This window comes from Nicotiana tomentosiformis, chromosome 8, assembly GCF_000390325.3.
Source record: "Nicotiana tomentosiformis chromosome 8, ASM39032v3, whole genome shotgun sequence".
Lineage (NCBI taxonomy): Eukaryota > Viridiplantae > Streptophyta > Magnoliopsida > Solanales > Solanaceae > Nicotiana > Nicotiana tomentosiformis.
Genome location: NC_090819.1, coordinates 110,175,607 through 110,199,248, shown reverse-complemented (window position 1 = coordinate 110,199,248; position 23,642 = coordinate 110,175,607). Strand labels below are relative to the sequence as shown.

At 36.4% G+C, this 23,642-nt stretch overlaps 3 protein-coding genes across 3 annotated transcripts in view; 2 read left to right on the top strand and 1 right to left on the bottom strand.

Moving 5' to 3' along the window:
• Nucleotides 1–23,642, bottom strand: part of LOC104107654 (GDSL esterase/lipase EXL3-like) — a 141,066-nt gene that overhangs the window by 113,530 nt on the left and 3,894 nt on the right. The window contains exons 4-5 of the mRNA XM_070182660.1: nt 23,032–23,287; nt 21,035–22,338 (exon numbers count right to left, since the gene is read on the bottom strand). Of these exons, the coding sequence (XP_070038761.1) occupies nt 22,148–22,338; nt 23,032–23,287 (447 nt within the window). The 3' untranslated portion in view covers nt 21,035–22,147. The remainder of the gene's footprint in view (nt 1–21,034; nt 22,339–23,031; nt 23,288–23,642) is intronic.
• LOC104107652 (CO(2)-response secreted protease) lies at nt 9,568–13,986 on the top strand. The gene is made up of 9 exons (XM_009616512.4): nt 9,568–9,774; nt 10,251–10,510; nt 10,629–10,740; nt 11,178–11,697; nt 11,802–11,905; nt 12,076–12,321; nt 12,781–12,895; nt 12,992–13,202; nt 13,285–13,986. The coding sequence occupies exons 1-9, from the start codon at nt 9,593–9,595 to the stop codon at nt 13,839–13,841; spliced, it is 2,307 nt and encodes a 768-aa protein (XP_009614807.1). The 5' UTR covers nt 9,568–9,592; the 3' UTR covers nt 13,842–13,986.
• Nucleotides 16,327–20,926, top strand: LOC104107653 (CO(2)-response secreted protease-like). Its single transcript, XM_009616513.4, has 9 exons — nt 16,327–16,547; nt 17,166–17,425; nt 17,510–17,621; nt 18,386–18,905; nt 18,986–19,083; nt 19,180–19,425; nt 19,517–19,631; nt 19,861–20,071; nt 20,173–20,926. The coding sequence occupies exons 1-9, from the start codon at nt 16,366–16,368 to the stop codon at nt 20,733–20,735; spliced, it is 2,307 nt and encodes a 768-aa protein (XP_009614808.1). The 5' UTR covers nt 16,327–16,365; the 3' UTR covers nt 20,736–20,926.

The following is a 23,642-nucleotide window of genomic DNA, read 5'->3' as shown; positions in this document are numbered from 1 at the left end:
ATGTTGAATAAGTTTTGTGCGAAGATTGCATTTACGGGAAACAAAAGAGAGTTAGTTTCTCAAAGGCAGGAAGGACGCCAAAGAAAGAGAAGCTGGAACTAGTGCATACATATGTGTAGGGATCAGCTCCTGTAACTTCTCTGAGAGGCTCACACTTTTATGTCACCTTCATTGATGATTCCACAAGAAAGGTATGGGTTTATTTTCTGGGGAAAAAAACTGATGTGTTTGTTACCCTTAAAAGATGGAAAGCTGAAGTTGAAAATCAAACAAGTCTAAAGTTAAAATGTCTGAAGTCTACAATGGAGGAGACTATGATAGTCAAGAGTTTAAAGCATTCTGCTCTGAGAATGGGATCAGAATGATCAAGACAGTTCCTGGAACACCGGAACAAAATGGCGTTGCTGAGAGGATGAACAGAACCCTGAATGAACGAGCCAGGAGTATGAGTATACATTCTGAATTGGCGAAGTATTTTTGGGCTGAGGCTGTTAACACGACAGCTTACCTCATATACCGGGGACCCTCTGTACCGCTAAATTTTGAAATTCTTGAGGAGGTATGGACAGGAAAAGAAGTAACTCTCTCACATCTAAAATTTTTTGGCTGTGTTGCTTATGTGCATATAAACTCTAATGATAGAGAAAAGCTTGATCCTAAAGCGAAGAAATGTTTCTTTATTAGCTATGGTAATGATAATTTTGGTTATCGATTTTGGGATGATCAGGATAGAAAGATCCTAAGACACATGAATTTCATATTTAATAAAAATGTGATGTAAAAGACAAGCTTGAAGTAAACCAACCAGCACCAGCAGACAGACATCTGAAACAGTTGAGTTAGAAAAAATCTTAGAAAATAAAGTAGCTAGAGAGACTACAGCTGGATCTGAAATTGAAGATGCCGAACCAAAAGCCGAATCTGGATCAGAATCAGAACTAGAACCATAAATAGAATCAGATGGAGAACCAGATCTGGAGTCAGTACTTGAATCAAATTCGGGATCAGTTATTCCTGAACCTACATTAAGGAGATATAAAAGAGTCACAAATGCTCCAGATATGTTAACTCTCTCTCTCTCTCTCTCTCTCTCTCTCTCTCTCTCTCTCTCTCTCTCTCTCTCTCCACTATTTACTTCTGACTGATGCTGGAGAACCAGAGCATTTTGTTGAAGCAATGCAGGTGATAAGCTATGATAAGCGGAAGCTAGCCATGAAAGAAAAGATGAATTCTCTTCAAAAGAATAAAATATGGATACTTACAGAGTTACCAAAAGGAAAGAAGGCATTGCAAAATAAGTGGGTGTACATGGTCAAGGAAGAGCATGATGGTAAGAAGAGATACAAAGCACGATTAGTAGTAAAAGGCTTTCAGCAGAAGGAAGGGGTTGACTACACCGAGATCTTCTCTCTTATAGTCAAATTAACTACTATCAGGTTGGTGTTAAGTATTGTAGCTACAGAAAATTTGCATTTGAAGCAGCTAGATGTTAAAACTGCTTTTTTACATGGTGACCTTGAAGAAGACATCTCCATGAAGCAACCTGAAGGTTTTCAAGTTTTTGATAAAGATAACCTTGTGTGTAAGTTGAAAAGGAGTTTGTATGGTTTGAATCAAGCACCCCGACAATGGTACAAGAAATTTAATAGATTCATGCATAACAATGGTTTTGCACGATATGAGATGGACCATTGTTGTTATATAAAAAATCTTGATGAATCCTATATCATTTTACTGTTGTACGTTGATGATATGCTTATTGCAGGATCTAGCATAAATGAGATCAATAGGGTTAAGTAACAACTGGCGGAGGAGTTTGAAATGAAAGACTTAGGACCAGCTAAGCAAATGCTTGGGATGAGGATTAGCAAAAACAGGTCTGAAGGAACCTTAAAATTGTCTAAAGAAAATTACATACAGAAGGTACTAAGCAGGTTCAGTCTTCATGATGCAAAGACTAAAAGCACTCCACTCGGAAATTATCTTAATCTGTCGAAGGACCAATCACCTAAGACAGATGAAGAAAGGAAGTACATGTTCAAAGTTCCATATGCTTCAGCAGTAGGAAGTTTGATGTATGTTATGGTTTACACTAGATCTGACATAGCCCATGTAGTTGGAGTTGTTAGTAGATATATGTCAGATCCAGGAAAGGAGCATTGGGAAGGTGTAAAATTGATATTGTGATATCTCAAAGGCACCTCAGGTATGGCACTTTATTTTAAAAAGAGCAATATTATCGTACAAGGTTTTGCTGATGCAAATTTAGGCGGCGATATGGATAGTCGAAAAAGTACCACAGGCTACGTGTTCACCTTGGATGGTACTATTGTTAGCTGGATGTCCAGACTTTAGAAAAGTGTTGCTCTATCTACCACTGAAGCAGAGTACATGGCAATCTCAGAAGCTGAAAAAAAGATGATTTGGCTCAAGAATTTTCTTAAAGAGCTAGGTAAAAAGCAGGACAATTGTGAGCTTTTCAGCGATAGCCAGAGTGCAATTCATCTTGCCAAGAATCCAGTGTTTCATGCAAGATCGAAGCACATCCAGTTGAGGTATCATCATATTCGAGAGTTGATAAGTGAAAAAACTCTTTCCCTGCAGAAGATACGAGGATCAAAGAACCCGTCAGACATGTTGACCAAAGTTGACGGTGTTGACAAACTGAGGATGTGCACTATCTTAATTAGCCTTCAAGACTGATAGCGTGAAGGCGCCACCAGAGAATAGCAAATCTTTTTTAAATTCTTTCTTGATGTAACATAGGTTTGAGGGGGAGATTGATAGTAGCAAACATGTTGTTGTATGTGAAAGAAAACAAATAGTAGACAAAACAAAAGAAAGAATTCAAAAAGAGATGAACTTATGATGTAAGCGCTTACATCGGCATTCTTATGATGTATGCGCTTACATCGATATTCCTATGATATAAACGCTTACGTTGGCCGGGCATTCAAATGCCTATAAAAGGGGTATGCATTTTCATTTGCATATCATCCCTCAACTTCTTCTTTCTCTCTTCAATTAATAAAGAGCTATTCTTTAATTTGTGCGGTCGTAGAGTAAGTAAAAATTGTCGAACCACGTAAATCTTCTCTTGTCTTGTCTAGTGCAATTTATTGCTTTTCTCTTTCAAATATTTTTTTTCTTCTATTAGCCCGACACGTTTCCCAACAATAGTATTCTCCAAAAGGCAGAATTAGGCTAATTTAACCAGTTAACTTGAGCAATCTGTAAATTCTTATCGGACAAGGAATCCGCTATAGCATAGATGATCTTGGACAACACGCAGCCCAAAAATATCACACTGGCATACAGATACTTTTTGATGTAGACAACGGCATACAGATATTGCCACCCCCTCTGCAGTGGTAGGAAGATCACATATTGTCAATATAATATAAAAGCGATATGAAAACTGAAAATATGCCACATTTAAAGCTAATTCACAAAAGCATATTAAGAATCAGGACATTTTTTTTATGAGAAAAGCCGGGAACTGGACACATTTTAAGTCAGCCAAGTTGACAAAAATGAAAAAATACAAACAAACTAAGCGTAAGAGAATCAGGGAAAGGTCAAAAACGCATCACTTATAACAGTATTATACAAACAAAGAGGAATTGCAAAATGAAGTATATATACTAGTACGTACCAATAGTCAGCAGGTGCATCTTGCTTCCATATATATGTAGCTAGCTAGTTTATGTGCTCCTAGCTGTCTGAACATATGCCTCTTTTACATAAACCACAATTTCCAGGGTTTTGAAGCCGCAGTGTAATACTCTCTTTAGACCATGAAAAAATACTACTGCCCCGTTTCTTTACTTGAACCTATTTCCTTTTTACTCCAAAAAGAATGATCCATTTATAAATTTGGAAATAATTTTGCTTAAACTTACAATTCTACCCTTAATGAGAAGCTTTTATACCACACAAATAGTCTGGGTCCCTTTTTGACTTGTTTAAGACCACAAATTTTAAAAGTCTTTATTTTTTCTTAAAATCCGTACTCAGTCAAACATGTTCACATAATTTAAAACAGAGAGAGTAGTAACTCTACATAAATATTTGTTGAACTTAGAATATTCCCTCTGGACCCCAAAAATATCCAATTCTCCTTGCAAAGGCACCATCTGTCTTCAATTTGATGATTATACGTATCATCCTGGGATTTCCTGTAAGTAAAATAAACTGATGTCTCTCATGATTAATATTGTATTTAATTTGTTTTGTATCTGTGATTTATGATTATTAAAATAGTTTCGAGTACGTGTTAATACGTTGTTCCATAGACAAAAGGGGAAGGTTCAAGCCAAGTAATAGTACTATTCTAGAGGGTATTTTTAAAATCCCTTAAAAACTTCAACCAGCAAATACAATACTAATTATTTAAGTTAAGGCGTGCTATATATTATTAATAATTCCAAGTTCATTCCGAAAGTTTTAGATTATGGGGCACTCAAGGAGATATGTGGTTCATTATCTCGTAAAACGATACAATCTATTCAAACAAAGAATATATCAAAACGATATAATACAATATAATACAATAATATACGATATATTATTAAATGATACATAACAGCCCTCTAAACAAATTGTTAGGTAATCACCCCAATTGTAGGAGGAGCAATGAGACCAAGACGTATTAATTAGAAATTAACTTACAAAACAAGCTTATTAATGAGGAGGATATGCAATGTTACTGTAACGACCCGACTTGTCGTTTTAAGAATTTACGCCCCATTCAACGACTTAAGGTCTCGAGCAGCTTCGTAATATGTATTATAACACGCGTGTGTGGTCGAGTTTGGTTTTCTGAAGATTCGGAATTTAATTTAAAGAACAATTCTCATTTTTGAAGCTTAAATGGAAAGAGATGACCAGAGAGTTGACTTTTGAGCAAACAATCCCGGAATGGAATTTTAATGATGTCAATAGTTTCGTATGGTGATTTTAGATTAGACGTATGTCCGGATTTGAATTTGAAAGTTCGTAGGACAATTCGACGCATTTTGGCAAAAGTTGAAAAATAGAAGATTTTTGGAGAGTTCGACCGAAGGTTGAATTTTTGATAACAAAGTCGGATTTCAATTCCGGAAATTGAAATAGCTCCATTATGTCATTTATGACTCGTGTGAAAAATTTGAAGTCATTCCGGATTGATTTGATACGTTTCGGCTTAAAATATAGAAGTTGGAAGATTTGAAAACTCATAATTCGTTTAGATGCGCGATTCGTAATTTTGGCATTGTTTGACGTAGTTTGAAGTCTCGACTAAGTTCGTATTGTATTTTGGGATGTGTTGGTATAATTGGTTAAGGTCCCGAGGGCCTCGGGTGGATTCCGGATGGTTAACGGATCGATTTGAACTTGAAGAAAGCTACTGGAATTCAGCTGTTCTGGACAGCAACTATTGCAACCGCTTCTGCGAGAAGTTGATCGCATAAGCGAGCTTATTGTCGCAGAAGAGATGGGAATAAAGCTGGGCAGCGTTAATCACAGAAGTGGAGCAGTGGAGTACACCTGCGACATCGCAGGTGCGATGTTGGCAGCGCAAAAGCGAACAGCATCGCAGAAGCGCGGCACCTGCATTTGCGCAGAAGCGAAGCTAGTGTCCGCAGGTGCGAGCCTTCACCTAGGCAGTGCTCTTTGCAGAAGCGACATCGCAGATGCGCAAATCAGTCCGCAGAAGCGAAACTGGATAGAAACATAAGGACCAAAAATCAGTCACTTTGCCATTTTCGATTGGGATTTTTGAGCTCGGTTTTTGGGCGATTTTGGAGGAGTTCTTCACAACTTAGACATGGGTAAGTGTTCTATATCCAAAAGTGATTATATTTCATAAATCCATAGTTATATTCATCATTTATTTTGGATTTAAATGGAAGAAATCAAGATTTTTATAAAACTTTTCAAGAACAAAAATTTTAGATTTGGAGGTCTAGTAGTTATTGGAATTTGATAAAATTAGTATGGTGGAACTCGTATCGGAATGGGTGTTCGAATTTTGTAAAAATTCGGTCGGGTTACGAGAGGCGGGCCCTGCGTTGGCTTTGGTTGACTTTTTAGAATAAAATTTTAAATCGACGTTATATTATCCGGAATTAGTTCCGATGAATTTTAATAAAGTTATACAACTAATTTGAATAGATTTGAGCTGTCCGGAGGATTTATTCAAGCAAGAAGGCTATTTTAGAATATCGGCATAACTTCAAAAAGGTAAGTATCTTACCTAACCTTGAGTGGGGAAATTACCCCTTAGTCATTGAGTCTTATGTGTAAATTGTGTGACTGAAAGCTGTGTACTCAAGGTGACGAATATGTACTTAGTTTATATGTGCAAATATTATCAGTTGAAATTCGTAGACGCCCTTATGTATTAAATTAAAAAATTGTTAGAACTTAGTAAATCCTTGAAATGTCATGCCCCATTCCTTGTTTGTCGAATTTGTATTTTATATAATAATTTGGTATCATTGTCACTTGGATTTTTATGTGAATTCCATGTGTTATTGTTTTGATAATTTTCTTGGAATTAAATTCATTATGGAATCTTTATCTGCAAATAATTATTAAATAAGTTTAAAATGAGGCATTAATTTATATTTATTAACATTTGGATTAATGAAGGCGTTGTCCTATGCTTAGTTATTTTTTCATCTCTGTTATTGTTTTGAGGTTTTAGATACATTGTGTAGAGCCTTGGGCTATTTGTTGAAAAAATTTATTGATTTGCTATATCTTTAAAATTGGTTGTGGTCATTGAAAAAATTGTGATATGAATTGATCGTATTGTGTTGTCGTGATAATAGTTCGTGTAAATTGTTGTGTGATTTGATTTATCACTATGAGGATATAAGGGTGGCATTCCATTATTGATATTATGTGGGTATAAGGGTGACTATTATACGGAGCGATAAGGGTGCCTATATGAGCGATACAGGTGGCTATTGATATTGTCAGAGCGGAGGGATAAGGGAGGCTATTACAGGAGTGATAAGAGTGGCTATATGAGAGATAAATGATAGTTATTGTCAGGGATGATATGTGATGATGTGGGGTTATTGTGTTGATAATTTTTATGTGATGATGTGGGGTTATTGCATTGGTAATTTTCAAGGGATGTTGTGATTTTTCTTGTGTTTATTCTTATATCTTGTGCAACTTGTCTTGTTATTTCGGTAAACTTGATAATAGTCTGAGCTATGTTGAAATCGTGAGCATGTGGCTATTGCCTGGCAAATTATGTTATATGGGATTGGGTTACAAGCCGCAACAGGTATGATTAATGTTATATGGGATCGGGTTGCACGCCGCAACAGATATAAAATGTAGGCACGAGGTGCCGGGGAAAATATGATGATTTTTATTATTGGCACATGAGTTGTCCGTGCGTTTTTTATAGAAATATGGGCACGAGGTGACGTGAAAACATGAAAGTGGGCTAGGACCCATGTTATGAAAATATGAAAGTGGGTTGAGACCTATGTTTTATGCTTTTGAAATGAGGTGTCACAGAGTGACTTTTATTTAAAAGAATTTTATATTCGAAAGATATTTATTTGAAAGATATATATTCAGAAGGTAATTATTCGAAAGAATTATATGTGAAAGAGTTATATTTGAAGGACTTGTTTAATTGGTTGTACTTGTATTCCTTATTCATTTGAGTAATAATTATGGTGTTCTTGATGCCTTGCTGTTTACATCACTAGTTGATTATTGTTGCTATCACTGCTATTTGTTTTCTATTATTTTTGTATACTATATTGCACATGTTATTAAACTAGTGAGTGTCTTGACTGTACCTCGTCACTACTTCACCGAGGTTAGTATTGATACTTACTGGGTACCGACTGTGGTGTACTCATACTACACTTCTGCACATTTTTGTGCAGAGCCAGGTATTGAAGATATCGGACTCGGACAAAGTTATAGTGTGGTCTCAAGGACTAAAGATAGAGTTGCTTGGTCATCGCAATCCGTTGGAGTCTTTCTATTTTTATTGTACTGTTAATTTCTTATTCGAACAGTATTTTATATTCAGTCCTCGAGATCATTCCATGTATTCAGTTAGAGATCGTGATTCAGTATTACTAGTCTTGGGAGGTTGTTTATATTTGTTTCCGCTTTTGGTTTCGACACTTGTATTAAATTGTATTTTTTTTTTTAAATGGCTTGAATTGTTATTATAATCGACTTACCTAGTCTTAGAGACTAAGCGTCATCACGACGCCTATGGTGGAATTTTGGGTCGTGACAATTACCCACTAAGAGCTTGAAGATTGCAGATATTTGCTGGAAGTAAGGATGTTCATTTAAACCAAATCGAAAACTGAACTAACCGACCTAAAAAAATGATAGTTTTTTGGTTTGGTTTTGGTTTTGGTTTTGAATTTTAAAAACCGAATAAATTTATTTTGGTTTTGGTTTTAATCAAAAAATAACTGAAAAATCCGAGCCAAACCGATTATAGATCATAGCTATTTAAAATTTATTATTACACCTATATATATGTATATTTTTATACAAAGTTTCTAAAATTTTATGGTACATGTTAATCGTTTGCACTTTTAGTCTAGTTCTTTGCTATTATAATAATCTAGTTCTTTGCCTTTACATTATTCTAGTAGTAATTTTCTTTTGCTAAGTACGAGTATCTATTTCATGTTAAAAATAATCTATTTTAATTGAGTCCTTAAATTATTCATCACTATTTGATTTAATTATTATCAATATATCTTGGTAAATAGTAGATTTCTCAAAGAGCAATTGGTTTGATAGTGTTACATTGAAAATGTAGTCGCCGAAATATTTGTTTGGTAGTGTATGTCTCATCTTTAAGAAAAAATCGATACAAAATTGAAAAAAATAAAAAATCGACAAAAACCGAACCGATAAAAGACCGACTTAATTGGTTTGGTTTACTTCCAATATTTAAAAAACGGACTTACTTGGTTTGGTTTCTTTTTAGGGAAAAATTAATCCAAACCAAACCATGAATACCCCTAGCTGGAAGTTAACAAGGCCAGCATCAGACGTAACCCACGACAATCGACACGTATTGAGCTTAGCCTCGTGCATCCGGCACCTTGCGACACCACTTGCACAAACATATAGCGTACCAAAGATTTTAACATTTTGTCTAATACTTCCGTTGTACACAAAAATAAAGTTTGGTCTACTACCTAGGCCAATATACTTAGGTACGTACCTTTCGACTATAAATTAACTTACATACTAATTCCAGTAGCCAATCACCACCACCACGATCTGCCTGCCTACCACCATTATCACTACTAATCCACTGTCTCAGTTGGCGTGCTAATTTGGATAAGCAATAAACGCACTTTGAAAGGATATAATATACTCCTAGCTGATTGACGGGCGCTTTAATTTTACAGTGGATACACGCATGAATGCACCAACAAAGATTACATTTACTTACAATTCATTTTTATGATTTCATAGTACATATTTTCTTGGACTGCTTGTCTATCCAATTTATAGAACTGGGCTAGTGGGATCAAGCCTTTTCGACACTATAAAACGAACTTAATTTTCATCAACATTTGTCAGCAGCAAAATGAAAGGCCTTTTTTTGTTCATATGCTTCTCTCTTTTCATTGTCTCTTTCATAATAGAAGCCGACTCAGCTTCTCAATCACAAAACAATGGCATTTATATTGTTTATATGGGTGCTGCGGCTTCATCTAACGGTGGTACCAGACATGATCAAGCGCAGCTTATCAGCTCCTTGATCAGAAGGTAAGAGTTTTTAACATTATCTATTTTTCCTTTTAGGAATTGACATGCATATTAAAAACCAGTAGATACAAAAGGATACTTTTGCTATATTAGATATTTTTATGACTTTAAATTACACATATACATTGTCTGTGTAAGGATTTTTTAAACACTAACACGTCATCCAAAGGATATGCATAGGCCGCGGGATTCATAATCTTTAAAATAAGAGACTACTTGCTACAATAGGTAAAGTTGACCTGGTGTAAAAAATTCTATATATAACTTATAAACTCTATTTTTTTTAACTTCCCGGAGTCCTTGTTTCTTTTAGTCAAGTACCTACATATAAAATGAAAAAGAAGGGTAGTAGTTTTTAACGTGAATGTGTGAATAGGTTATAAATAGAATTTAATCGGTGTCAACTGGTTTTTTGAAATTTTCGTTTTTCTTCACGTCACTGAAATAACATAACATTAATATCTGGTGTATGTTAGGAACAAGAATGCAGTGGTACACAGCTACAAGAATGGTTTCTCAGGATTTGCGGCACGTTTATCAGAAGCTGAAGCTAAATCGATGGCTCAAAGACCTGGAGTTGTCTCTGTATTTCCTGATCCAGTACTGCAACTCCACACTACACATTCATGGGATTTCTTGAAGTATCAAACTGATGAAAAAATCAATTCAAGTCCAAGCTCTGGTTCTGATTCATCATTAATTGGAGCTGATACCATAATTGGAATCTTGGATACGGGTATAGGATATTTCAGAAATTTCTAATTAAATCATAATATAATGCTGCATCTTTTTTGCAGCTTTTTCTTTGTTTATAATTAAGACAAGGATCATAAGAACATTGAAATTATATTCAGGTATATGGCCAGAATCAGAGAGTTTCAATGACAAGGATATGGGTCCAATTCCAGCCCGGTGGAATGGAACTTGCATGGATGGTCAAGATTTTGGCTCTTCCAATTGCAACAAGTAATTTTCCCCTCCTCGTTTGGCCCAAAATATTGTAAAAGAAGATGGTTGTGGTAGGTTGAGGGATAACGTAAGTTTAGTCTAATTATGACTATCCTATTAGGAATAGATACAAAGAACTCATAGGCGGATCCAACTAAGTTGGACGATTTTACGTATAGTTGATTGAGAAAAGAAGAACCGTATACTTATAATAAGGATATATGATTAGCAATAGTGAAGCCAGGAATTTCTTTAAGAGTGTTAAATTGTAAAGAAGTAAACACACGAATAAGTTAAGGGGATTTAGTAATCAACTATCTTTGGCCTAGTTATACAGTGTAATTTCTCCGACGAAGGGGTGTCAATTTAGACCTCTTAACCTAAGATGGCTCCACCACTGATAATTAGAAGCTTATAGTTTTTAGTCTTTTGTGATGATTGTAACTTTCTCTCAGGAAGATAGTTGGTGCAAGATTTTATGAGGAGTCTGATGACAGTGGAATAAAAATCACTGGATCAGCCAGGGACGAGAACGGACATGGTACTCACGTTGCATCCACTGCAGCTGGGAGCCCTGTTGCAGGTGCATCCTACTATGGCCTAGCTGCAGGGACTGCAACAGGTGGATCTCCGGGTTCCAGGATCGCCATGTATCGTGTCTGTACTACTTTTGGATGCCGTGGATCAGCTATCATGAAAGCATTCGATGATGCAATTGCAGATGGGGTTGATGTTTTATCTCTATCACTCGGTTCATCACCTGGACTTGAACCTGATTTTCCAACCAATCCTATTGCCATAGGAGCATTTCATGCCGTAGAAAAGGGCATTGTTGTTGTTTGCTCTGCTGGAAATAGTGGCCCTGGCCCAAAAACTGTTGTCAATACAGCTCCTTGGATTCTTACTGTTGCAGCCACCACCATTGATCGTGACTTCGAGACAGATGTTCTCTTGGGTGGAAACAAGTTGATTAAGGTAAAGACTAACAAACTTTCTTCTGTACATTGCTAAACATCAATCCTCAGCTTTGCCTGTCATGTTTATCTATTTATATACTTGGTATCCTCGTTGAGTTTCAGGGTGGAGGTATAAACTTTGGTAACATGACAAAATCAACAGTCTACCCCTTGATTCATGGCAATTCAACCAAATCAAACGATAATGTTTCTGAGGCAGATGCAAGGTAAATGGAAGATCAAGAACGTTGAGTAACTTTTTAGTTACAAAAAATAGTTTAGTGACTGGTGCAATAATGTAAAAGTTGAGTGACAATCTATGAAATTAACCCCCTCCCCCCCCAAAAAAAAAAAATGAAACGGTTTATACATATAACTTAAAATGGTGGTGTTTCAGGAGTTGTGTTCCTGGTTCATTAGATGAAAACAAAGTCAAGGGGAAGATTGTTCTTTGTGAAAATCTTGATGATGGCGAATATTTTCCCAGTGACAAGCTAGACGAAGTGAAGAGTCGAGGTGGAGTTGGATTTATACTAATAGATGATGATGAAAGAACTGTGGCACCTAAATTCAAAGCCTTCCCAGCGGGTGTAGTCTCTAAAAAGGATGGTACTGAGATCCTCGCCTACATTAACTCGACAAGGTAATCACTGTTATTTTCCAATAGAAGGCTATATTTCAAGGCTTAATTGTTATTTTCTATTTGCTGCATATATTTGCCAAGACTCTTTTTAATCTGGATTAAGACTTGTATGACAGTATAACAGTTACTGTTAATTTAAGGACAATTGTGAGATTTATCGGACAGACAGAATTCCCTTGGTCTAATTTTTTTGGGACCTCAGGGTAGATTTTGACTCTATCTGACAACGAGCTAATGAATCCTCTTCTCGGTTCCATTGCCAATCAAATTCGTCGTAATACTCCTAGTTTTTTAGAGTACTTTTACTTTAAAAGACTTAATTATCTGGTATTGGAATGAAATGGACCCTATAAAAGATTCTTATAGTAGACTCCAAGAAATTTGGGATTTGATATAATTGATTGGTTTGATATAGTTCCTAAGTGCACAAACAGTTAACAATTCTTCAACATTCTGAAGGAATCCAGTTGCATCAATTTTGCCAACTATTTCCATAACAAAGTACAAACCAGCTCCAGTTGTTGCTTACTTCTCATCAAGAGGTCCTGCATACAATACACCTAACCTCCTCAAAGTAAGGCCAACATTTCATCTTTGATTGTATTCTTAACGGAAGTTTCGCTAGGCGCAGTAAAACATGGGCTAAATGGATTTTCATTTGTTCTTGTAGCCAGATATTACAGCACCAGGGGTTGCCATTCTTGCTGCTTGGCCTGGAAATGACACGAGTGAGGCTCTCCCCGGCCAAAAACCACCAATTTTCAACCTACTCTCAGGCACTTCCATGTCCTGCCCTCACGTTTCTGGCATTGCTGCAACGGTCAAAGCAGTGAACCCAACCTGGAGTCCTTCAGCTGTCAAATCAGCTATTATGACCACAGGTAAAGAACCTAATAATAGTAAACTATAGTCCACTGTTTTTTTTAATGATACCGTTGCTTATTCCAAGTTTCGCTTCAACAGCTATTCAGACAAACAATTTGAAGGCTCCAATCACTACAGTCTCAGGATCCAAAGCAACACCATATGACATAGGAGCAGGAGAAGCAAGCACTTCAGGTCCATTAAAACCAGGTCTAGTCTACGAGACAGATGTCGCCGACTACTTGCAGTTCCTCTGTTCTGTTGGCTTTAACATATCACAGATAAAGCTGATCTCAAGTACAGTTCCTAAGGACTTTTCATGCCCAAAAAACTCAAGCTCTGAATTGGTTTCTAACATGAATTATCCTTCAATAGCTACTTCTAGTCTCAAAGAAAACGAGCCCAAGAAAGTTACTAGAACTGTTACAAATACTGGTGAAGAAGCATCAGTATATACTGCAATTATTGAGGCACCAAAAGGATTGGAAGTCCAAGTGATTCCAACTAAATTGGAATTTACAAATAAAAGGAAGAAAGTAAGCTATGATGTATCTTTCAAAGCCTCATCTACCTCAAAGGAAGATCTGTTTGGATCAATTACTTGGACAAATGGTAAGTACAAAGTCCGGAGTCCATTTGTCGTAAGTAGCAACTAACACAAATCAATGGGAACATTTTCAGACCTATAAGTAGTCTAGAAAGTTTGTATGCAATGTTACAAATCCATGAGCACAATCATGTTATCAACCTATCATTGTAACAACAAGAGTAATCATGAATAAAATATTGTTGTGACAGAAACTATATCCAATTTTGAATATCACAAATGTGCGTCAGTCAATTCCACTAGAAGTTAATTTGCGGTGAGAGCATAAAGGTTATCTTTATAACTGTTTCTATCCCACGAAGCTCATCTTCTACATCACCATGTTTGGAACCAGATTGCTTGATATTATTGACAATTAGGCCTCTTGAGCTCCCTCGTTGTGGTCCGTCCCTTCCCCGTACCCCGCGCATAGCGGGAGCTTAGTGCACCAGGCTACCCTTTAGCGGAAACTTAGTGCACCGGGCTACCTCTTGAGTAAGTATGCATAGAACAACAGTAAAGATCCTTGATATTGATAGGCTAAATTCACGTATTTAATCCCTTACACGAAAAGCAAGAATTTGCTTGGTGCAACTTTCTAAAACAGAACAGTGAAAAGAAACCAAAAAAAAATACCAAAAACGAAAATCGGCAAAATACATAAGTTATCACCTTACCTATGGACCAAATTCCTGTTATACACTTTTTGCGGACGAAAATAACTTTACACACTCAAACTTTTTAGAGTGTGTCTAATACACATTACTCTTGCTATGTGGCAACGCGCGTGTTTAACAAAAATTGTAAGCATGTTAAACGTGAAGAATTTTTGTCCCAGTTCTTACTTAAAGGACACGTGTCAAAATGTTAATTTTTGCTTTTTTAAAAAATATTTTGTTTCCCTTCACTTTTAACCCACCCCCTCCTTGTTCTTCTTCTCCAGAACCCCTCCCCTATGTGTTCGTTGCTGACCTTTCCCCCTTTTCCCATTTTCATCTTCTTCCCTACCCTTTTTCCCTATCTTCTCTGTCCAAAATTTTAAGAATAACAATAATATAAAAAGGCTTTAGAAGAAATTGACAAAAAAAGTTAAAAGGAATCTATATAAGAGAATTTTATAGATTTGGGTTTGAATCTTAATTTATTAGGCACAACTTAGGAACACAGATTTAATGTGGTAGGATATTAATTTTGTGGTTGAGGGATATCGGAGATGAGCCAAAAGAAGCCGAGATTTGACTGACTCTATCGGAGTGAATCGAGCAGTCATGGATCTCGCCATAACCAATTTTAATGGAGTTTTGAGTTTTGCATCCTATTTCTTGTGTTAGATTTGAATCTGGACTCACAAAGTCGTGACTAATGTACTTGCGTTTCTGATTTTGCTTTGTAATCGGAAGGTGATAATTGTGGATGTTTTTATGGTTATCACCATAGATAATGTACTGATTATACATAAATTATACTAATATTATACATCTACCGGCAATTTTATTTTAATCAGTTCAGTGAGTGACTATTTAGGTTAATTCTTCTTATATTTATATATGTTATACATCCACCAGCTATTTTTAGTTTAAATAATAGGGTGACCAGTTATTCTTTGTTCTTTGTTTTACTGAAATCAGAGAAATGCTAAAGTTGGGATAAAAATATTATGGAATTGCAAGGCCAATTAAATATAGTTCCACCTCGTACTGAAATAGTTAACGTATATTTTAATAGATACTCTTACCTCCAGTGGAGAAGCAATTGAGATACTCAAAGACTGGGTCAATATAATAATATCATGGATTCGAAATCTATGGGTTAGAGATTTTAAATTTTTTAACTTATTGAGTTCTAAATTAATAATTTATACATATATTTAATGTATTTTATAAGACAAATACATGATTTGCACCAAAGCCACTGAGTTCGGCCGAACCCGTAGCTCCTAGTGTACCTCCGCCCCGGATCATGTGCACCACTGAGGTAAGGAAAAGAGTTAAATATAATGTGCTGATTCGCAAGTTCGCAGAAAGAAAAGACTAGACAGATACATTCTTAGTATTGACTATTGAATCAATCATGTGCAGTCCAAAAAGAGAACATTTAAAAAAGAACCCAACTGAAAAATAGACAGCTCAGAAAACTGTCTGTTCTTAAGATTCAAAACGAGGAAATTAACAGGAAGTTCTGACATTTGATTCATTTTGAAGAATACAATGCTGAGGTAGTTAATAATATGATTAGCAGGACAAGAACCAAAGGTCCACCTCACAAAATAGTAGTATGGATTACGCGGAGAACACTTACTTTTTCTATTTAATTAATTCTCTTTTCATGATCTGACAATGCTAAGCTCACTACGATTATTATAGTATTATGATTTATGACAATTAATCACATGATCATTAAAAATAGCCCACCACATTAGATTTGTTCCACTAATTGATGAATTCTTGGCGCAGCTAGCAATGGGTACACGTTGGAGTACACTAAACAAGATTATTAAAACAGATATGAAGATCACAGAGCAGATCAAGCTTTTAATTTCCACTATTTAAAGGATACTTTCATCAACTGAACTTGTATCAAGTTTTGGCATAAACATGAAAAGGGTTACTTTAGTTTTCTTGTTTAGTCTCTTCTTAGTTTATTTTATAAGAAAATCCAAGGCAGTTTCTCAAGCAGAAGGCCATGGCGTTTACATTGTTTACATGGGTGCCACGGGTTCATCGAATGATGTCGTTAGAGATGATCAAATTCAGCTTATGAGCTCCCTGACAACAAGGTAATTTTCTTGTAAACTATAACTATGTGCAACATTCTGGACTATGATAAAGTTGTAATGTTATCACTTGTCACAAACTTGCTTGCTAGTAACTTTTATTAGTTCATTAAATACCATAGCTTGCTCAAATTTTAGTAATAGTAAACGCACACTGATGTACTTTGACATGGTGCTAAAACTATTGCGCTCACATACCTTTTGACATCCAGTGTAAACTTAGTATAAATATATGTTTTTCGAGATTCTTTAACCATTTATATGTAAACACACACACACACATTGTGAGCTGGAGCAAATGTGTGCATCAGACCACACTGCCAGTTACCTGCATCTAGAGGCGGATATAATACTCGAGCATCGAGCATCAGTTTCATCTGAACTCAGTACTTTCGACGCAGAATATAAATTTATGTGTGAAAATCTTCAAAAATTGCAACAAACAGTAGATCTAAACTCATGATTTAAAAATACAATGCGTTCAACGCTAAGAACTTATAGGTTAAACTCATAGAACTTAAGTCATAAATCCGCCTATGCCTATATCATGTGTCTAGAAGTAGAACCATTGTAATTCATGCAAAAGTTCTATCTTTTTAATTTAACGTTATATTGCATTAGGAGAAAGAACGCAGTGGTGCACAGCTACAGAAATAGTTTCTCAGGATTTGCAGCACTTTTGTCAGATGCTGAAGCTCAATCGATTGCTCAGCAACCCGGAGTTATCTCTGTTTTCCCTGATCCAGTATTTCAACTCCACACAACACGGTCATGGGATTTTTTAACGGATCAATATGATCTGGTACATAGTTTCCCTAACAGTTCTGGACCAAATTCAACCTCAAATGGAGTAGACACCATAATTGGGATTTTTGATACTGGTAGAAATCAAAATGCAAACTTTTCTTGCTCTTTGTTTTTCCTTTATGACACTAATAAACCAATGTATCTCATACTATGTTTAGGAATATGGCCTGAATCAGAGAGTTTCAATGACAAGGGTATGGGTCCAGTCCCATCTCGTTGGAAAGGCACTTGCACCAAAGGTTATGATTTCAATTCTTCCAGCTGCAACAGGTAATGGTCTTAGTTGAGTTATTGTCCCATATAGACTATGTAAAGTTTTCTAAAGTCTTATATGCAAGGGCGGGTGCAGCTTTTGGTTACCATGTTCATATGAACCTAGTATTTTCGATGCAGTATATAAATTTATATATAAAATCCACTAAAATTGCAAAAAAATAATGTACATGAACCCATAACTTAAAAATATAATGGGTTCAATACAGTGGCGGAACTAAGTAGTGTCAAGGGGGTTCGAACTTGCGAGCGAATGTCGATCGCTCCATTGCCTGGGCAAGATCTGACGACTCCTGTCCCTCTCCTCTCCAAAGGCCAAGGGAGAGACTGCAAACCGAACCCCCTTCCTCGGAAAACTACACTATACAAATAGAGTAAAATGATCTTTTTAAGTTATATATAAGCTGTTTAATCCCCTTGACACAAAGAAAAATTCAAATATAGTAGTAAAAGGGGTTCAAAATTGCTTTAGGTCATAGGTTTAAGTTCCAAGTCTGACATCCTAGAACTTTTTTGAATCTCCTTGGGTAAAATTTTAGTTCTGCCACTGATTTAATGCTAAAAACATATAAAGTTGAACCCATAAATCTTAAATCTTGGATTCACCTCTGCTTCTATAGAGTCCTTGGGCACCTCTATCTATTGTTTTAAGATTTTGGATGTGATGCTAATATTTATTCCCTGGTCAGCCAACCAAGTACCTAGATAGGTGTATCAGTTTATGAGACGTTTCACTGTCTACATTCATGGATATGTATCAGGAAACTGATCGGCGCAAGGTTTTACGATGACCCTGGCAACTCTCCAACACCTGTTACAGGGACACCTAGGGACCATGACGGGCATGGTACACATGTTGCAGCTACAGCAGCAGGGAGTCCAGTGGCAGGTGCATCCTATTATGGGTTAGCAACAGGAACAGCCAAGGGTGGTTCTCCAGGGTCAAGGATTGCAGTTTACCGTATATGCACGCCTTATGGATGCAGTGGATCTGCTATTATGAAAGCATTTGATGATGCCATTGCAGATGGGGTTGATATCATAAACTTATCAATTGGTCAACCAGCTGGAGCAGAGTTTGAGTTTTCAACAAATCCTATAGCCATTGGAGCTTTCCATGCTGTAGAGAAGGGCATTTTTGTCGTTGCCTCTGCTGGAAATGATGGCCCTTCACGAGAAAGTGTTGTCAATGTTGCTCCTTGGATTTTCACAGTTGCTGCTACAACTATTGACAGAAACATTGAGACACATATTCCCTTGGGAGGGAACAAGCTGATTAAGGTACTCAAAAGAAAAACACTGTTATTCTAAACACAATCTTTTCAAGAACATCTTTCAATAGTACCCTTGTTGATTTTCAGGGTGGAGGTATTAGCTTTAGCAATCTCAAGAAATCTCCAGTTTATCCATTGGTGGACAGTAAATCTGCAAACTTAACTATGTATGACGGGGAGGCAAGGTAATTGGAAGATTGAAATACATTAGTTCCCATTTCTGGGGTCTACCTAGGAAATAGAATTGTACTTACCTGCAACTAACTTTAGGCAAATTTCAGTGACTGTGAACCAGATACACTCGACGAACACAAAGTCAAGGGTAAAATTGTTCTTTGTGATCATCTCAGTGATGATTTTTCAATCGAAGATAGGCTAAATGAAGTGAAGAACAAGGGCGGCATTGGATTTATATTAATTATTCCTGATGATGAACTCATAGTGGCACCCAAAATGGGATCCTTCCCAGGGGCAGTAGTCACTCAACATGATGGCGTGAAGATTCTTTCGTACCTCAACTCGACAAAGTACTAACTTTACTTATCAAGAAGCACTTGATATAACATAGCAAATTGTTAAGATAGAAAATTGCTAACTGCACCTTCATATTTTCTCAAGGAACCCAGTGGCAACAATTCTGCCAACTGTAAGTGTAGATAATTTCAAACCAGCTCCTGTTGTGGCTTTCTTCTCATCAAGAGGCCCTGCATACAACACTCGAAACCTCCTAAAAGTAAGCACTCCTCATTCTTTTTTCCCTCCAATTTAGACCATTGCTCGATTTGTGTCCCTTGCGCAGGGCCATGCTAGTCTTTTTTTCTAACCCCCAATTTTATTGGATATCTCCAAAGGAAAAGTAAGGACTCGTACTACTTACATACTTATGTTATAAATCAGAACCTACACTCCACACCAGATTTCTAGTAGATCACATACTGAATGGTTCTGACATGTACTTGCAGCCGGATATTGCAGCACCAGGGACTGCAATACTTGCTGCTTGGCCAGCAAATGACACAGAAGTGGCTCGGTCTGGCCAAGAACCACCACTATTCAACTTCGTCTCAGGGACTTCCGTGTCTTGTCCTCATGTTTCTGCTATTGTTGCAACACTGAAATCTCAAAATCCCACCTGGAGTCCTTCAGCAATCAGATCAGCTATAATGACCACAGGTAGCAACCTGATAATAGTTAAAGTATGCCAATGCCACCACTGCTAACTCTTGTGAAAATAGTCTTATTCTCTTCTTTTTTCGCTCTTTTCTTTTTAATAGCTTTTCAGGAAAGCAACTTGAAGACTCCAATGTTAGTCAACAGTGCATATGGAGAATACCTTGCCGACCCATATGACTTTGGTGCAGGAGTAGCAACTATGTCAGGACCACGGGAACCAGGCCTGGTTTATGAGACTGAGATCACAGACTACTTGCTATTCCTCTGCTCTGCTGGCTATAACACATCAACAGTTAAATTAATCTCAAAGACAGTTCCAGACAGTTTTTCATGCCCCACCAACGCAAGCGCTGAATCAATGTCTAACATGAACTATCCATCAATAGCTGTTTCTATGTCCGAGGAAAGAGAAACCAAGAAAGTTACCAGAACTCTAACTAACTTTGGTAAAGAAGAATCAGAATACACGGCAATCATAACAGCACCAGATGCATTGAGAGTCCGAGTGCATCCAAGCAAATTGAAATTTACAAGTAGCACGAAGAAACTGAGCTATCAAGTGACTTTCAAAGCAACATCTAGAGAGAGAGAATTTTTTGGATCAATTACATGGGCCAGTGGTAAGTACAAGGTTCGAAGTCCATTTGTTGTCTCTTACTGGTAATATTATCAAGCATCTGAAACTCAACCAGTCCGACAAATGGGTTTATGCAATGCAATGCATCCACGAACGTTGTGTCAACAATTTATTTGTAACTCATATGAATCATGAATAAAAGGTTCTCAATAGAGAAACTGTATCTAGCTCATAATATTCTTTTTTAATAAGAATTTATTTCATGATATTACTTAATACAGTTAGCGTAACTGGTAAAGTTGTTGTCATGTGACCAGGAGGTTACGGGTTCAAATCGTGGAAACAGCCTCTTGCAGAAATGCAGGGTAAGGTTGCGTACAATAGACCTCGGACCCCGCGCATAGCGGGAGCTTAGTGCACCGGGCTGCCCATTTTTTTACTTAATGCAGTACCTTCCGCGGTAATAAAAGAATCTAAACAGAAGCAATAACTGATGAGAACAAAAAGATGGAAACTTCAAGGTAAATGCACATGAATGCACTATGCGGAAAAACAAGTAAACTTCGGGACAACATTAACTCCAAGAGAAAAGAAGAAACAAAACAAAGCCAAGCAGTGCCATACCAATAAAAAGTCCAGCTTTTATCAACTAGATAATGGAGAAAGCAACAAATACATCTCAGAACCAAAAGGAAGTTATTCTATGGAAGATAAGAGATTTTAGTTATAAGGATACTTCACCACAGAGCGAACTTGTTCCCTGAGAACCTCATTTCTTTCCTTCAGGTGGGAGGTTGTTCTTATTGTTAAATGTCGCTTGCATCCATGTTTCAGATTTTAAAGTGCTGGAATATATCATTCGATTGACTATTTTATCTTATACAATATAGACATTTCATTTTTAATTATCGACGGTAGTGATAAATTAAGGATACACCACAATGTTCATAATATACTAATTTCTCCTTAGGCGACAGTAACAGAAAACTAGTTAAAGGAAGTAGTTTCATTCATCTCTCATTTTGGCAATAGGAGAAAAGTATCCAAAACTTGGCTTATTATTTTTCCTATCATCCGTTCTAGTGGCAGCATTTCCTGATCTATTGTGTCACCTGTTCTAGTGGGAGCATTCAGACTTTGCTTCATATTGCAGATATTGTGTTGACATTTTATATGATATATATAGTTAGCGTGTACAACTGTAGCGTGAAACAATCATAGAGCAGTACAGCTATTGGATTCCAACTAAGTGCATAAACATGATTTTCTTTCAATCTCAAAAGCACAAACGCCATAACATATGGCATGTAATGAACAGAAATGAGATGCACAGAGTTGCAAAGTTGCTCAGACTACAGACATTTGCTGTGTAAGAAAGTTCTATCAATCAAAATCCAGAGATGAAGCAACTGATCAAAGACGATTGGACGACAATGCAGTTGGTTTGACCTTGCTTCTGATGTTTGTAAATTGCAGAGGTTACAGAAAGCAAATCCTGTTTAAATAAAATTATCGACATACTTTTTGAGGATCTGATCAACAAGGATCCTGTAACCTTTTTCTGTGGGATGGTAACTATCCCAGAATAAATATTTTGTGTCATCTTCACATGTTCCACTGTATTTATTGCACAGTATTACCACCTCTATGTTTCCAGTACCACAGCATCCTCTATCTACTACTTCAAATCCTGACATCATACAGATTTTATACGAGGTCAACTTTCACAATTATATATTCAACAAAAGAAAAATTAAAAATACATTTTACGGTTTTGAGTTGTTAATGGTGACGAATAGATCACTTCTTTTTTGGGAACATGTGAAAAACGTTTTCATCAAATCAACAGAAAATGTATCATGACCTTCAATAACTTGATTTCTACCCTTATACCCCCAACCCCCTGTCTACGTTGCATCAGGGGGCGAATATTCGCTCCCGGCAGCGGATGCAGGCTTATCCACTATCTCCTTTTTAAAATAATTGTGGTGTCCAGGTCAACTTGCACGCACCTCGACGAATTTCATTAGGTACCTGCTACCTCCCACCAGGACAAGTATCGGATACCTCTTCAGATATCTCCTACTTAAACTATATATATAGCTGAAATATTTTAACAAATATACATGTATTAAGTTCAGACCATTTTAAAAGAATATTAGGCTTGGTATTCTACAAACACTGAATAATTGTTACATGGAAATTTAGTAGTTTCACTTCACTTTATGAGCCGCAAAAGAGATTAAGAGCGTAGAGTACCAATTAGTTCCCACTTAAATCATATTCAAGATTGAAGATTATCACAGGTAACACAAGCTTGAATATACAGTTAAAAAATCCCAAGCAATCAAGAAATATGAATTGAGAGAAGATTTATATTTACCATGTTTTTGAGGGTTGACAATGAGATCAAGCAGAGAACTGTAGATATCAATGAAAACCAACTTGGTTTGAAGAAAATTTTTGGACAATGAATCAATTGCAGCTGAGAGCTTAGTGTTGGCTAACTGTGCAGCTTGATTGTATTCCTCTGAACACTCTCTTGATATACCTCCACCTAGTGTTCTCTGGGAAGGCAAACACCCTATGGGTGGAATTCCAAAAACCGCTATTTTTCTTGCCCCCAATTTGTATAATTCCTTCCAAAAGAAACACAAAAAATGACAAAGATTATTTGATTGATCAACTTAGAAATATAGTTTATCACAAATACTGATAACCAAATTGAGAATCGGGTGATGTACCATATGTAAAATGTTATATTAGGTAAAGCTCATAATAATGAAGAAACCCCATGTATTCATCCATTATAAATTGAACATATTCTATACTTGGCTCAATTCTGAAAATTACAATACTAAAATACATATAATCACTGTTTAGATTTTAGATATATTTGGCTTGGAGAATTACATAATATTATTCATAATTAATCTTTCTCATTCACATAATCTATAATCTAGTGAGAAAATTTTACTTTAGATTAATGAATTT

What these genes read in the sequence shown, in the direction of transcription:
- LOC104107652 (XM_009616512.4), top strand. Translation starts at nt 9,593, where the DNA reads ATGAAAGGCCTTTTTTTGTTCATATGCTTCTCTCTTTTCATTGTCTCT. An exon ending in GGCTCTTCCAATTGCAACAA is followed by an intron (nt 10,741 to 11,177) that starts GTAATTTTCCCC and finishes ACTTTCTCTCAG; the next exon opens with GAAGATAGTTGGTGCAAGAT. An exon ending in ATCAGCTATTATGACCACAG is followed by an intron (nt 13,203 to 13,284) that starts GTAAAGAACCTA and finishes TCGCTTCAACAG; the next exon opens with CTATTCAGACAAACAATTTG.
- LOC104107653 (XM_009616513.4), top strand. Translation starts at nt 16,366, where the DNA reads ATGAAAAGGGTTACTTTAGTTTTCTTGTTTAGTCTCTTCTTAGTTTAT. An exon ending in ATGAGCTCCCTGACAACAAG is followed by an intron (nt 16,548 to 17,165) that starts GTAATTTTCTTG and finishes ATATTGCATTAG; the next exon opens with GAGAAAGAACGCAGTGGTGC. An exon ending in ACACTCGAAACCTCCTAAAA is followed by an intron (nt 19,632 to 19,860) that starts GTAAGCACTCCT and finishes ATGTACTTGCAG; the next exon opens with CCGGATATTGCAGCACCAGG.